Below are 13,349 nucleotides of genomic sequence, written 5' to 3' on the forward strand. Positions count from 1 at the left end.
GCAGCCATGCCCGGTTACGCTGTATGTGCACCTGCAACAGGTGTACATTTTGCATCTGTCAGAACTTCCTCAACTCAGACTTGCTGCAATCTGTAAAGAACAAAATCTTCACTGCAGTTCTTAACAGGTTCTTAACTTTATTTACTGGATACCAGGCATTCTGTTAAAATACAAAAGAAAAAAGTGGATAACTATTTATTATACAGATACCACAAAGAAAACAAGCCCAACTAACTTCCACTGTGATGACAATGTTTAGTTTTGGAATCATTCTTAATAATGTTTTAAAAGAAAAATATATTTAGGAGACTAGAAAATAATATTTAGGATTATTTTTTCATTAAGAAAATTAAATTATCTTTCATATTAGGAGATATATGTAGAAAGATTAAAATCTTATAGCTGTGATTTGTAGAACTAGATTAGATCTTTTGTAGTAAGGAAATGATACCTTGATCCCAGATAAAAGATATTGCTTTATATTATACTCAGCTTATATTCAATTATTACATCTTATTAAAACCACACTAATTTTGGGTTTAGAAGCATTCTCTATTCTTGAAACCATTTATAATCATATCTGCTTTTACTTTTAAATATCTGTCTAGAATGTTTTTTCATAGTAACGTTTCTGGAAATGAAGATAATAACCAATTTTAAGGACTCAAAAGAATATGGGGAGAAAACAAAAGATCTGTAGTAACAACAACATTGGTTTTCAAGGTCTTTGTAATTGAACCCAAAATATGAAGTATGCCTATAATGTTCTTTTAAAAAAGAAAAACAAAACAAAAAATAGGATATATACATTACCTCAAAGCAATGGACTTGAAAGGTTATATTTTTATTCTAGTCATGCTACCTTTGTTCAAATTGATTTTACAGTTTTTGAACATTTAAGAGCCTGTGCAGTATTTATTTGTAGCTGATGTCAACTTTTTATGTGTGTAAGGATGAATTAGGTTTTTTAAATCATTTATATGTCCTTAGGACCTGGGCTTGATTAAGATGGAAGATCAAGCTAGTTAGATCAAATAAGTTATTTGTTTCACCATTGGACACTCACCAAGGACTAGGCAAATGAACAGGAGAGTTTGTGTCCACCAGCAGTGTATTAGCCGTGTCTATGAAACGGTGAGTCTGTTTCTTGTGTGAGAAAAACAAACTGACTTTGAAAGCATTTTAAAAGGGTTCAGCAATGTTTTGAGCACTAGAAGCTCTGTGGAATAAGAACTCAGCTGTCTCAGGTGACTGCTTTGAAAGGGATCACCACACTGTTTGGTGGTAAAGTTCTCCTCTGTCCTTTGAGTGGCATCTTGTAAAGTAATAACCCCAGACTGACTGAGCAAATGCAGGGTAGTTCAAACCAAACAATGCTCAGGAGCTCTGGTGTCGGGAATCCTAGAGTTGAAAGAGACTACAATTATGTGGCCTAACCTGGTACAGTGCCTTTGCAGTCTTCCTGAGAGAGTGTTCTTCTGGTGAAAGCTTTCCTTATTAGAGAAGCTTCTTTGCTTTTGCTTTTGCTTTTTTTTTTTTTTTTTTAAACTAAAATGTTCTCCCTATAACTTTCCTCTAGTTTTAGTTCTGTCCTTTAAAACAACATACAACCACTCTACTCCCTCTTCAACATAGCAGTCGTTCAGACATTTGAAGACGGCCATCATGCCTCCCCTAATTTTCTCTTCTCCAGGTAGAACATCCCCATTTCTTTCAGCCTTTTCTTAAATTGGGTGGTTTAATGACCTCATCATTCCTGGTGGTTTTTATCTTAATGCCCCTTAGGTTTTCGGAGTACCTCTTAAAAGGTGTACCAGAATGGAGAACAGTGATTCAGAAATGTTCTGACTAGTCTGGAACACGGGGCAGTCATGTTTCAGTTAGGACAGCATCTGTCTACAGCATGAGTTAACTTTTTACCAACTGCATCTGCTGTTGATGCGTATGAATCTTTGTGTCAGTTGATATCAGGTTCTTTTTTTATATGAGCACTGTTAACCAGGTGTCCCTTCTTCTCTAATTGTGTATTTGACATTTTTAGTTGACTCTTTGACTCTAAATACAGATGACACATTTATCCCTATTAAATGTCATATTCTTCCTTTTGATCCATTTGTTCTAGCTATCCAGTCATTTGTCCCATTATATATCTCTTTCAGCATTGTGTTATTTGAAAATTTGATAGATATGTCTTCTTTATCTTTCAAGTTGCTGATTAAAAAATAATGTTGAATACCCAGAGGATGGAGAGAGAGAGAGCTAACGCAAGCAAGCCTCTCCCCCATCATACAGGTTCCACTCTTACCCCATCATACAGTTTCAGAATTATTGGGGAAGGATTTTTTTAGTCAATTAAAAATGGATTATTATCCAGCTCACATTTTATCTTCTTATCAGAAATTTTATGAGGGGCTTTTCTGAAATCTACTGTTTTCTTCTATCTACCTAAGTAGTAATTTTACTTAATTGGAAGTGACTTCTGTGTGGTGAGTCTACCTAGGTTCCTAGTAATTGTTGTTCACAAACCACCTCTTTTGATATCTATTCTAGAAGCCCTTGATTGTCCAAAATTGCAGATTGATTTGTTGTCTGCGTCTTTGGTGGCAACAGTTTTATTCTTCTGTTGGTTTAGTCAGCTCCCAAATGAAATAGTTGGATGTGTATTAAATGGATGTGCTTGTTGATAGTAAATTACTCTATCCAGTGATCCTCAAAGAGAAATCAGTACATGGTATCACAGGTATTTATAAACTGAAAGTAATTCAATGATCGTGTCAGTGCATGTCACTGACATCTGGTAATCAAGAATGGAAACAATGGAAAAGATGAAGAGGGAAAAGAGTGGAACGTTAAAAAAAGTTTCTGATTCCTGTTAGTATTTAAGTCATCCATTTGATAGAAGTGCAGTGGAATTTTAGGGCTTCTATATTGAAGTTTCTTCCAGTTTACAAAAGACTATAGGTAACGTAGGTGGGAGTGGGGACCAAAAACTCAGTACCTATAGGGACTGGATGGATAATGTGAAAGGATGAGGGCAGCCAAGTATAAGAAATGAGAGAGGTGTGGTCTCGACAGGCCCTGTCTAAAAGAGGCCTCTGCCGCCACTCAGTGGTCATTTGTGGTGCTGGCCTAGTATTGCCAGATCCTCTGATTCTTTGAGGCCCTGGAAATCAGGATTTTATGTGAAATTTCCTGATATTTAAATAATGGCAATTAATTAATAAAAAACTAAATGCTAATCAGAACAAATAAAGCATGTTTACTGGCCACCCACTGGTTTGCTACCTCGGTCTTAAGGTATTGCCTTGAGTTGTGAAAATGCATGCAAAAAAAAAAAAAGACATCTAGGGAATGAAAACATCTTCCCCCACCACCTCCCCCCTTCAATATTTTACTTCTTTTCCATGAAGAATTTGAAAAAGTTATTGGATGGTCTGTTGAAAATAATCACCTCTCCCTATTATTTTGGGAGGGCCTTTACTTTTCTGGTTTCGGCAGCCTTTAGTGGTTGGTCACTATTGGTATGTCATGCTAGATATCTTAATGTTACATGAGCAGAAAAAGATTAATTAATTAATTGAGTAAAAATTTAAGGAATTTTCACTGTATTTCAGTAGAGAGTATTCCCACTAAACACTAAGTCTTAAGTTTTTTTGTTTTTAGAAATCAGAACTGTTATGTCTAGTGTTTAAGAACTGCAAAAGAGCAGTTCTGAAATGTTGGTATTTTTACTTAAGCAAGAAGTTTCATTAAATTTCTGCAAAAAATTACACTAGTGGACAAATATTGGTAAATACATGCCAAAGTCATGTTTTAATGTACTTCTAAAAATTGTGGTCACTGAAATAGAAATCATTCCAGATGTAATAACATGCTTAAAGCCACATACTCCCTCACCCCACCACTTCCACCTTGATTTGTTCACTCAGGATACTTAAGTTAAGTACCTGCTTTGGAGAGGAACCTACTGTGAGCTAGGGCAGAATATGAAGATGAAGAAAATATGGTATCTGTGTTTGAGTACCTTTCCAAATATTTTGTCATTTAAAAAAAATTTTAAACCTTTGGTTATATTTTCAGTGAGCTTAGTGTCTCACTTTAAAAAGGAAAGTGCTATAACGTGATCACGAAAGGATTTAAGCTTAATTAATTTACACTTACGCAGTTTCAACAGATTCATTTCTGAAATTGTCAACTTTAGCCAGAAAAGATTAAGTATCTTTTTCTTGAGCTTATTTACTGACATTACATATTTTAAGTAGAAAGTAGTAACAATTTTTTTCTTTCCAATTTTAACTGAATTATTATTGACTTCAGCATGTAAGAGGAATATTAAACTATTTGCACATTTATCTTAAATGATTTAGTTCTTTAGTAATTGTAGTCCCATTCCTCAACTCTGGATAGGTTTGTGTTTTTCTTTAGAATAATATATAAATAACTAGAATTATTTGAATTTAAATATATTTGGAAGATGGTTAACGTGTGGTCAGATGATTTTAATCTTTGGAACTGTTTTCATTTGAAACAATGTAAATTAAGAGGGAAATACTTTTCAAATATATTTTATTTAGGTACCTTTTAAATGTACTCTGTCACATTAACTTTTTTTTTTTCCCCTTTTAATCAGATAGTGATAAAGTGATTATGTAGGAGTGAACTTGATTGTTGGTTTGAACTACCTAGGATTTTATGTTATTAAGTATTTATTATTCCAACTTCAGAACACTCCCATTTTGTGCATGAGAATGTTACTAAACAGTAGTGTGCTGTGACCTTTTAATTTGTCCTTTCCTTTAGGAGTTCATTTTCATTTGTCTGTGCCATTTAGTCTTTTTTTTTTTTTTTTTTTTTTTAACTCCTCTTGATATCTTTCCCAGCTGGATTTCTGTGCATAATCCCCACTTCTCTTAACCTGTAATTTAATCAGAAATGGTTTACTTTACAATTTATTATTTTGGTATGTTTTACTTTGGTGCACATTTTGATTTTAGGGTTTCTTTCATTCCATCTTATTATTTGCATTGGCCATATAAATTATTTATTCAGGTTACTTCTTTGGTTCAGAAGCAGCATTTTACTTTGATAAAAAAGTACATACGTAGTCCATACTGAGTATTTACAGAGAACTTACCTATTGTTCTCAATGTATTTTTCAATTGGATGTATGTGACATTTATTTTAAGCCATTCATTGATGATCTATTTCACTTGCCTATATTAATGTTATTGCTTTTATAATCACCCAAGTTCCTCCTATAAGTAGTTTAAAATTGTTACTTAATATAGAAGCCCTTTTTTGTAGAAAGAATTTTGCTGTTGTCCAATCAAAATGAACTCCTTTTTCGTGGGTTTGCCTTATGAAGAGGATAGACACCTAGAAATCTAATGTTACAGAGATTCTTTTGAGAATCTTAGAGTTCCTAGATATTATATTAGTAAAATACTGTATCCAAGGAAATCCTATGTTATAATTTCATATGAGACTTCTATGTTCCCATGTATGAAGGTCCTTAAAGGCTTTTCTTTGGATTTAAATACACAGTCATAAATTTAAAATTACACAATAACTTGTGTTGTAAATTCTTATTAATTAAGCAGCTACTGCTTATAATTTTTAAAATATTTGCCATTTGATTAGTATTTTGAAGGTCATGACAAGGTGGAGTTTGCCAAATTTGGTCTTTTAAAGCATTGGTAATTAACGTACAGATATTGGAACATTTCCTCTGTTGCTATGATCATCTATAAATTTGAATTCTTCTGATGCTTTGGCAAAGCATTTCTTGACATTGGTGCACACCTATGTCCTTTTCCAAAGTATGTTATTGTTTAGGCATGCGCAGTTAACAGCTTGCTTGTGGTTTGTGTTGCAATTCATCTTTGTTGGATGCTGTATTTTGATTTCTTAACCTATTTTGAGAAGTAGCTTATTAAAATATTTTATGACTGCTAGTTCTAGTAAGAGAATTGTCATTATTAGCAGTAATGGCATTGTTATTAGAAATAAATATAGAAAATACTTCAATAGGCAGACACAATTGAAGAAATAAAAGCAAGGGGGTCCAGAAGATTTTTTTTTTAAGTGGAATATTTAAAAACAGAATTCTTAACTATAGTTTTGTTGGCCTCGGTATAATTTTTAACTTGATAATGTAGTTGCAAATAGGAAAAAGCTATATATGATAGCTTTGAACCCTAGTAACTTTAGGTACATGCATTACAGTTAGATGGGCTGTTTCAAGGTATTTTGTTATCTTGAAAATTTATATCTAAGATGCATATATGGATAGAGTTGGAAAATTAGAAGATCATTCATATTAGCAACCATTGTTATGTTTGGAAAGGATAAAATGCTGAAATGGGAAGAATGAAAAATAGAAAATTCAAATTCATTTAAGAGAAATTATTTGGGAGGACTGATAAAAGTGACTCTCTGAGAGTTTTGTGCATGGAACTGCTTTTCCTAGTTTCTTAGCTTGTCTGCTTTTAAATATGTTCTATTCAACTTTTCCTTCCTCTGCAGAATAGCTCACACTCTAAGACAAGGTTATTTGATACCTGGACCTTTCTGAATTCTTCCCCATCCTCAAATTCTAATTTCTGCAGACTTTTAGGTCCTTAAAGGCTGTACAGTTTTTATACCTCAGAAGGACAGTCCTGTGAACGATTATAGAAAACGATTCTAACTGTAGTATTTAAAATACCATATTTAATCCAGCCAGTTGAAAAACAGCTCCTTTCCCCAAGTTGTTTTCTTATATTTTCCCACGGAGAGAAGTTTGGTGCTTTTGTGCTGTGTCCCCAGGGCTTATTAAACAGTCTCCCTGTTAAAAAACAACAAGAACACAAAACCTTTTTGGGATTAGCTAGAATGGATTGAATCCTATTGTGCCCTTTACAGTTTGGTGTTTTACATGTTTAAATATTACAATGTATATAACATTCTCTTTATTATTGCTTAAATACATTGAACCAATAAAGATTTTATTTCATCTTTAAGTAATTCTCAGCATAGGTACACTGGAATTTTGGTCTCCCTGTAAATGCTTTGTGTGGCTGCTTATACAAATAGTTCTTCATTTAACTCTTTATTGGCTGGATTTTAAAGCATTTTGTTCTCTCTGCATTGTTACGTAGCAGCCTTAATAATGCCCAAGTCCAAACATGCTGATTGGTCTCCCACATTTGTGCCAAGGAACACTTGCCATCTGATACACACATAGGACACTCAGCAGTTCTTAGTCAAAAAGCCGGCATCCTAGATGCAGGAATTTTCCACCTAAGAACTGGAAAGCTTCTGACAAGCTGCAAATGATTAATTAAAGTTCTATTCTAGCGTTTACTCATTATTTCTTATGTTCTAAAAAGAGATATTGCTGAATTAAATGATCTTATTCCACATAGAGTAAAGAAATTTGGTGATTCTTGTATATATATCACCAGGTAGAAAAAGAACCTTTGTATGCACACACTCAGTTTTTGACCTTGTAATTCATTTTTGGGAAATTTATCTTGAAGAAAATGTCCTAAATATGGAAAACAACTTTATTATTAAGACATTCATTACTTTATTTATAGTCACCAGTAAAAGGAGACAGCCAACAATAGGAGAATGGAGTATAATACAGCTATTTTAAATGGATTTCCATAATATATGGAAAAGTTCTGATACTTATAGTAGGTTTTAAAAGGGATATAAAAGTGTATAAACTATGTAACATTGTGTTTGCAGCTATGTAAAAAATACATAGAAGAAGTCTAAAAGGAAATATGCCAAATTTTAGGTAGTTGCCTTTGGGTGATGGCACTTTCGTTGATTTTTTTTCCTCCTACTTTTCTTTATTTTCCATATATCCTATAATGAGCATATTTTACCAATTACATAGTCAAAAGAAAGTAAATTTTATTTAAGAATAAGAAAACATGTAATATTATAATTTATTCTAAGATGATATTTTATGTGAGTTATTTTGAAAGAATTATGCTTTTGAACTGTGGACGAATTATTTATGCTTGAGTTTAGAAAGGAACTTGGAAGCAGTTTTATAAACTGTTACTCTGCTTTTGCTTGAGACCTGAAATGACAAACACAAATCAGTTCTTGATACTTACTTAGGGAATGCTAACTTAGGCTCTAAGAGCCTATTATTCTCTATTCAGTGTTTTCAGTTAGCTAATCAATGACAAAGAGTTGTCAATTATAAATGTTTGCTCTTTTATAAATAGAGCCTGGTTAATGCAGCTTTTAAATGCATATCATAAAGGCATAAAATCTTTCTCTAGGTAGCTTTCCATGCCTAAAAGTGTCTTAAACAACTGCTGTAACATTGATGGAACCACTGAAATTTCATGAGTTAATAGTTGCCTTAAGTTTTAAACCAGCTATATCTTAAGCATGTATCTCTATTGTTTCTCATTAAAAAAATACAAAGGCTAGACTATAGCTTGGGGGAAAATTGTGAATATTGTCTTGAAATGCAGAAGAAAACTAAGCAATAAAGTCAGTCAGAATATATTATTTCATGAATGGGAATACTTTCTTAAACCATAACAAAATGAACTGTGTAAAATGGATATCCATATTTGATGAGAAATGGATATCCATATTTGAAAAATATATGAGAAATCATTTTGACTGAATTGGTAGGATTATATTAATGTAATTACAGCTAGCTTTAACCCTAATCCCTTTTTCCTCCTACATTAAAAAATAACTGTAAAAATTGTTTTACAAAAAGTCCTCCCTTAGTGAAGAGGCATGATAACCATGGGGAGACCAAAGCTGAAGCAAAAGCTGTGATACACTTTTAGCCTGTGTTCTCACTTTAATTCTTACATTCCTGTTGACTTGGAGGTGTAAACTTTGAAACTCATATAGGTCCATGGCAGTCTATGATTTGGGATGTTGAACTCAATTTTTCATAGATGTGTGTTTGTAGTTTTGGGTTGTCCAAAATTATAAGCATCTATGAATTTCATGACTAGTATTTCATAGCCTCATTTTGAATGACTATGTATGGTCACCACATATTGTCAGGTACTCTATAGCATTGTTTTCAAGGACTTCTCTTAGTATTTCAGATATACAAAGAGCAGCCTCAGAGGGATATGTAGAGGATATATGTAACAGCTGTAGGTTTCCTCATGCTGTATGTGAATATTTTTAAAAAGTACGTATAGTTAGATTTATTTTTAAGTTTGGCAATTCCGCTACAGAATACATTTATTTAAAATAGAGAAAGCATGAGATGCATTTTATCAGGTGCCAACTCAGTTTATATGTGCAATGTTTAATTGAGAGATGTTATTTTGAGTCCCTTCTTTTGTGAGCTCTGCTGTGAACTGCAAACTGTGTGCATGTGTATAAAAGGTTAAGAGCCCGGGTGGCTGAGTGGGGTGCCATGCTGTTAGCAGACGACGAAGGCAGTATTACTCACCAGGTGCACACTATCAGCTCTATAGAAGATTCCATCTTCATGGAGTCATCTCATGGTCCACTTTTTCTTGAAGCCAGGTAACATTGCCCACAACATTGGCCTTGTTGGAGTTTTTCCAAGTGGAAAAACTATAACCCAAGTATTCTCTTCCCTGATGTGTTTTTTGTTTGTTTTTTGTTTTTTGTTTTTTTAATAGAACATGGCCTGTTGGAAAGAACTAACTTGCAAGGTGGAATGAACCTGTGTTATCACTTTGTTTTATTAAAAAAAAATAATTATGTGAGGAGTGATATTTTTTAATAGAAACTGGGGAGGATGAGAAATTGGAGTGCTGTATGTTGCTTTGCCGTGGTGATAAGCATGGAACACTCTAGCTTGTTTTGTAGACTTTTGTTTCTAGGCTGTACAGATAACATTTTCTGGTAGCTAATCTCATTGTTCGCTCTGACTATTATTGAGGCAAAGTAATTTTTAATACAATTTATATTCTTGGCTCTTAATTCTTGCATGTGTCGCTGTCTTTGTCTTTTAATGATGTCAGACATTTGCTTCTAATTTATTTATTTAACATAATTGTAAAATAACCTGATCTAGACAGTTGCTCTAAGCTTTTAATTCTGCAAGTTTTCTACATCACCTCAATTGTGTTCACTTAACTAAAACTTCAGTGTCTCTTCAATAAAATATTCCAACTTTATTTAAAGCTTTATCCTCTTCATAATAAGCTGTCATACTTGAGACTCTTGAGGGTACTTAACAGTGTTATTGACTGAGCATGCTTACAAACTCAGTTTGTGGTAAACACTGTCCCTGTTCTTCTCATGCATAATATGGGTTCTTTATGTCATTTATCTTCCAATACACGTTACATTATGTCCTTTAGTTGGTACCATTGTCATTGCCTGTCTGACTAACTCCAGGGTTTTGTTTTGTTTTATTTTATTTTATTTTATTTTGTTTTATCAGCAGTAAGTAAATTAATACAAACTGGTAAACTTTCCTCTTCCCGTTGGGGATTTTTTTGGTAAATTTTTATTGGGGCTCAGTGTTTCCAAAATTGACTTTAATTGTTGCTCTTAGAAAAGTATTGACACTTGTCACTTAACTGCTTACAAGATAGCTTTGTGGTTTCTGGGGACAGGAGATTGCACACTGCTATAAGTTCCATGAAACTGACTCTCAAAATTGTGAGAACTCAGTCTTACCTTTCATTTTGAAGGAGTGTGATGGTATTCAAAAGTGGTAGGTTGATTTGATTTGTCTAACTTACACATTTTCCATGCAAAGAAAATGCGTAAAATTTTAAATGTTGTCTACATCACAATAGTGGCTAATCACAAAGACATTTGTCTTTATTAAGGTCTACACTGTGTCTTTTCCTTAACATAATGATTATCTAAGCAATGTATGCTTGCTATATTGATAAATGTTTTTGGTAAGCATTACTGTATGCAATTAGCCTGACAAGTGTGCTAATACTTCCCTAAAAGTAGACTGTTACATAACTGCTATAAGGTTTTGACATTCATCATATTTTAAACATTAATTATATTTTCTGACTACAGGCATGTGACACAAGCTGACCTCAAGAGCTCCACGTTTTGGCTTCGAGCAAGTTTTGGTGCTACTGTTTTTGCAGTTTTGGGCTTTGCTATGTACAAAGCATTATTGAAACAGCGATGATTAAAAAATACTGGCCCTACCCCAAACAAATACTTTTATGTACATTCTGAATGCTTTAAATTCTGCTGGAAATACTGAAATATTTGTACATGCAGAGTTACTTTACTAATATTTGTAATTCATGCGTAAGAGTATTTTAATTATAGCTATAACTGCAGTATTGGCTAGCATATGGAAAGAAAATAGCTTAACAGCCAAACTAAAATGGCTACATTTCAGAGGCCAAAAGGGAATATTTTGTAAATAATGTACATATTCAGGCAAGATATGGTCTCCCAAACTCAGTTCTGGAAATGATGTTTGTAGACATTTTTACATGGTATCTTGTTAGTGCTCAGTTGGCTCACTCTCCTAGGTTTAAGTCAACCCAGAGATTGTATTTAATTGTGGATCACCTATTTATTTCACATTGACTCAGAATGATCCTTTGGGTTCTGTAAGTACATAAGGCACAATTTGCCATTTTCTTTCTGTTTTTAAAAACAAGCAAGTCAGTGTCAGCTTTTTTTTTTTTCAGTTCAAGAAAAGAGGGCCACTTATGGTTATTCTGCCTTGAAGCCATTGTACAGTCTAGAAAGTTGTATACTGAGTGTGAGGCTCTCCTTTAAGGAAGGGGTAAGCTAAAAGCAATTAGAAGAGGCATTATCTATATAATTGTGTTGCCACATTTGTCAGTATGTTGAATTTTATAACCCTTTCAATCAAATGAGAAAAACAAATTGTAAATTATCAATGTTTTTAGTTTAAATAAACAGTCACCATTACTACTGTTGAATTTCTTCCTGAAGTATAAATCATTCTATAATGGCCATGTCTGTGATAGTATAATTATAGTACCTGCATGTGACATGAAGTGTTCTATGTCTGGCTAGGGTAACCTAGAGGAAGCACTTTTTTAAATGATAAAATAAATCTAATGAATATAAACTCTCATGATAAACCTATTTTTTTTCATCATCAACCTTTTCAAGTATTTAAATAAATAGCTGCTATATACTGTGATCTTGAGTTTTTATGTTACAAAGTAAATATTTCTGTATATATGTGAGTGAAGTCCTCTGATTTCTATCTTTCTTATCTTGAATGTTATTTTCTTGTACAAAAAGATAGTACTCATTAGGATAGAAGACAAATATGATTTGTATATATAAGAGGAGATCTATTTAAAAAGTTGTGGGGAAATCTGTTCTTTAAAAAGTCCATTTGTTTTCTCCCACTCATACCTGACTAATGTGTTTTCTACCATGGTTACATGTTTATTTGTTCTTTTAACACACATTTTAACACAGACATTTTCCCGCATCGTTCTGAGGGACATTTCCTCACAAAATCACATTTCTTGAGCAACTAGTAAACAGCATAACTCACTTATAAAATAATATGTGCCATATATACCTTCATACCTTCCCTGTCTCCCCCTACACCACATTTCATTCTAAATTTGAGGGAAAGGAAAGTTAAACAAAAATCTAGTGACTCCTCATTTTTATTATTTTCTGAGAGTTTCCCATTTATCAAATTTTTCAGTTACACAACTTTCAGTCCTTGTTTAGACTAAAGTGTTGTCTTAAATGGATGTACTTTATTGATTGTTATGTTTATGAGAAACAGCAAAGAAGGTAGTTTCCCAAGAAATGAAAAGTGGTATGTTTATTTATGCAGATTTTTCTTTCTTAATTTTTTGAAGTTTAATTATCTTTGATTCAGAAGAAGACAGACCTGGCTCTTGGCATGTCCCCTCACTAAGCCTGACAGCCTTCCTCACACTGTCAGTCCAAGAAGGGTGGATTAGCAGAGAGAATGCCCACTTGTTTCTCCTTTTCACCTACAGACACATGCACGTATTTTTCTCTATTTCAGATCCACGTTAGGGACTAAATGTGAGAAAATAAGTGAAAAAATACAGTAATAGACTTCTGGCTTCTATTAATTGTTCAGAAGATGCAAGCTATAAGGGTACTAAGGAAAAATGAGGAAAATAGGAACTTGAGCACTGAAAGGAAATCTTTCACTTCACATCAATTGCATTCTCTTAAATGGACAATTCTGAGGCCACTTGCTGCAAAGTCTTAATGATATGAAGAAACATCACTTTGAAAGTTTGTAGGCCAGTGGCATAATGTAGTAACTTAGTCTTACTTAGCACATCAAGGGTTTATTGCTTCTTTCCATTCACCTGGCTTCCTTTTTCATATTTGACCAAAAAATGAGCATCCCACATTGTTGA

The 13,349-nt window shown here is 33.3% G+C and overlaps 1 protein-coding gene across 6 annotated transcripts in view; it reads left to right on the forward strand.

The window, feature by feature from the left end:
• RHOT1 (ras homolog family member T1) overlaps positions 1 to 12,124 on the forward strand; it is a 58,034-nt gene extending 45,910 nt beyond the window's left edge. For 3 of the 6 annotated variants that reach the window (XM_037808985.1, XM_037808980.1, XM_037808981.1), the window contains 2 exons: positions 5 to 127; positions 11,005 to 12,124. In XM_037808985.1, the coding sequence (XP_037664913.1) occupies positions 5 to 127; positions 11,005 to 11,122 (241 nt within the window). In that variant the 3' untranslated portion in view covers positions 11,123 to 12,124. Of the gene's footprint in view, positions 1 to 4; positions 128 to 990; positions 1,135 to 11,004 lie in introns of all 6 variants that reach the window. The other 3 variants (XM_037808982.1, XM_037808984.1, XR_005212662.1) reach the window with 2 other exon arrangements.
• The last annotated feature ends 1,225 nt before the right edge of the window (positions 12,125 to 13,349 follow it).

Source organism: Choloepus didactylus, chromosome 18, assembly GCF_015220235.1.
Source record: "Choloepus didactylus isolate mChoDid1 chromosome 18, mChoDid1.pri, whole genome shotgun sequence".
NCBI lineage: Eukaryota > Metazoa > Chordata > Mammalia > Pilosa > Megalonychidae > Choloepus > Choloepus didactylus.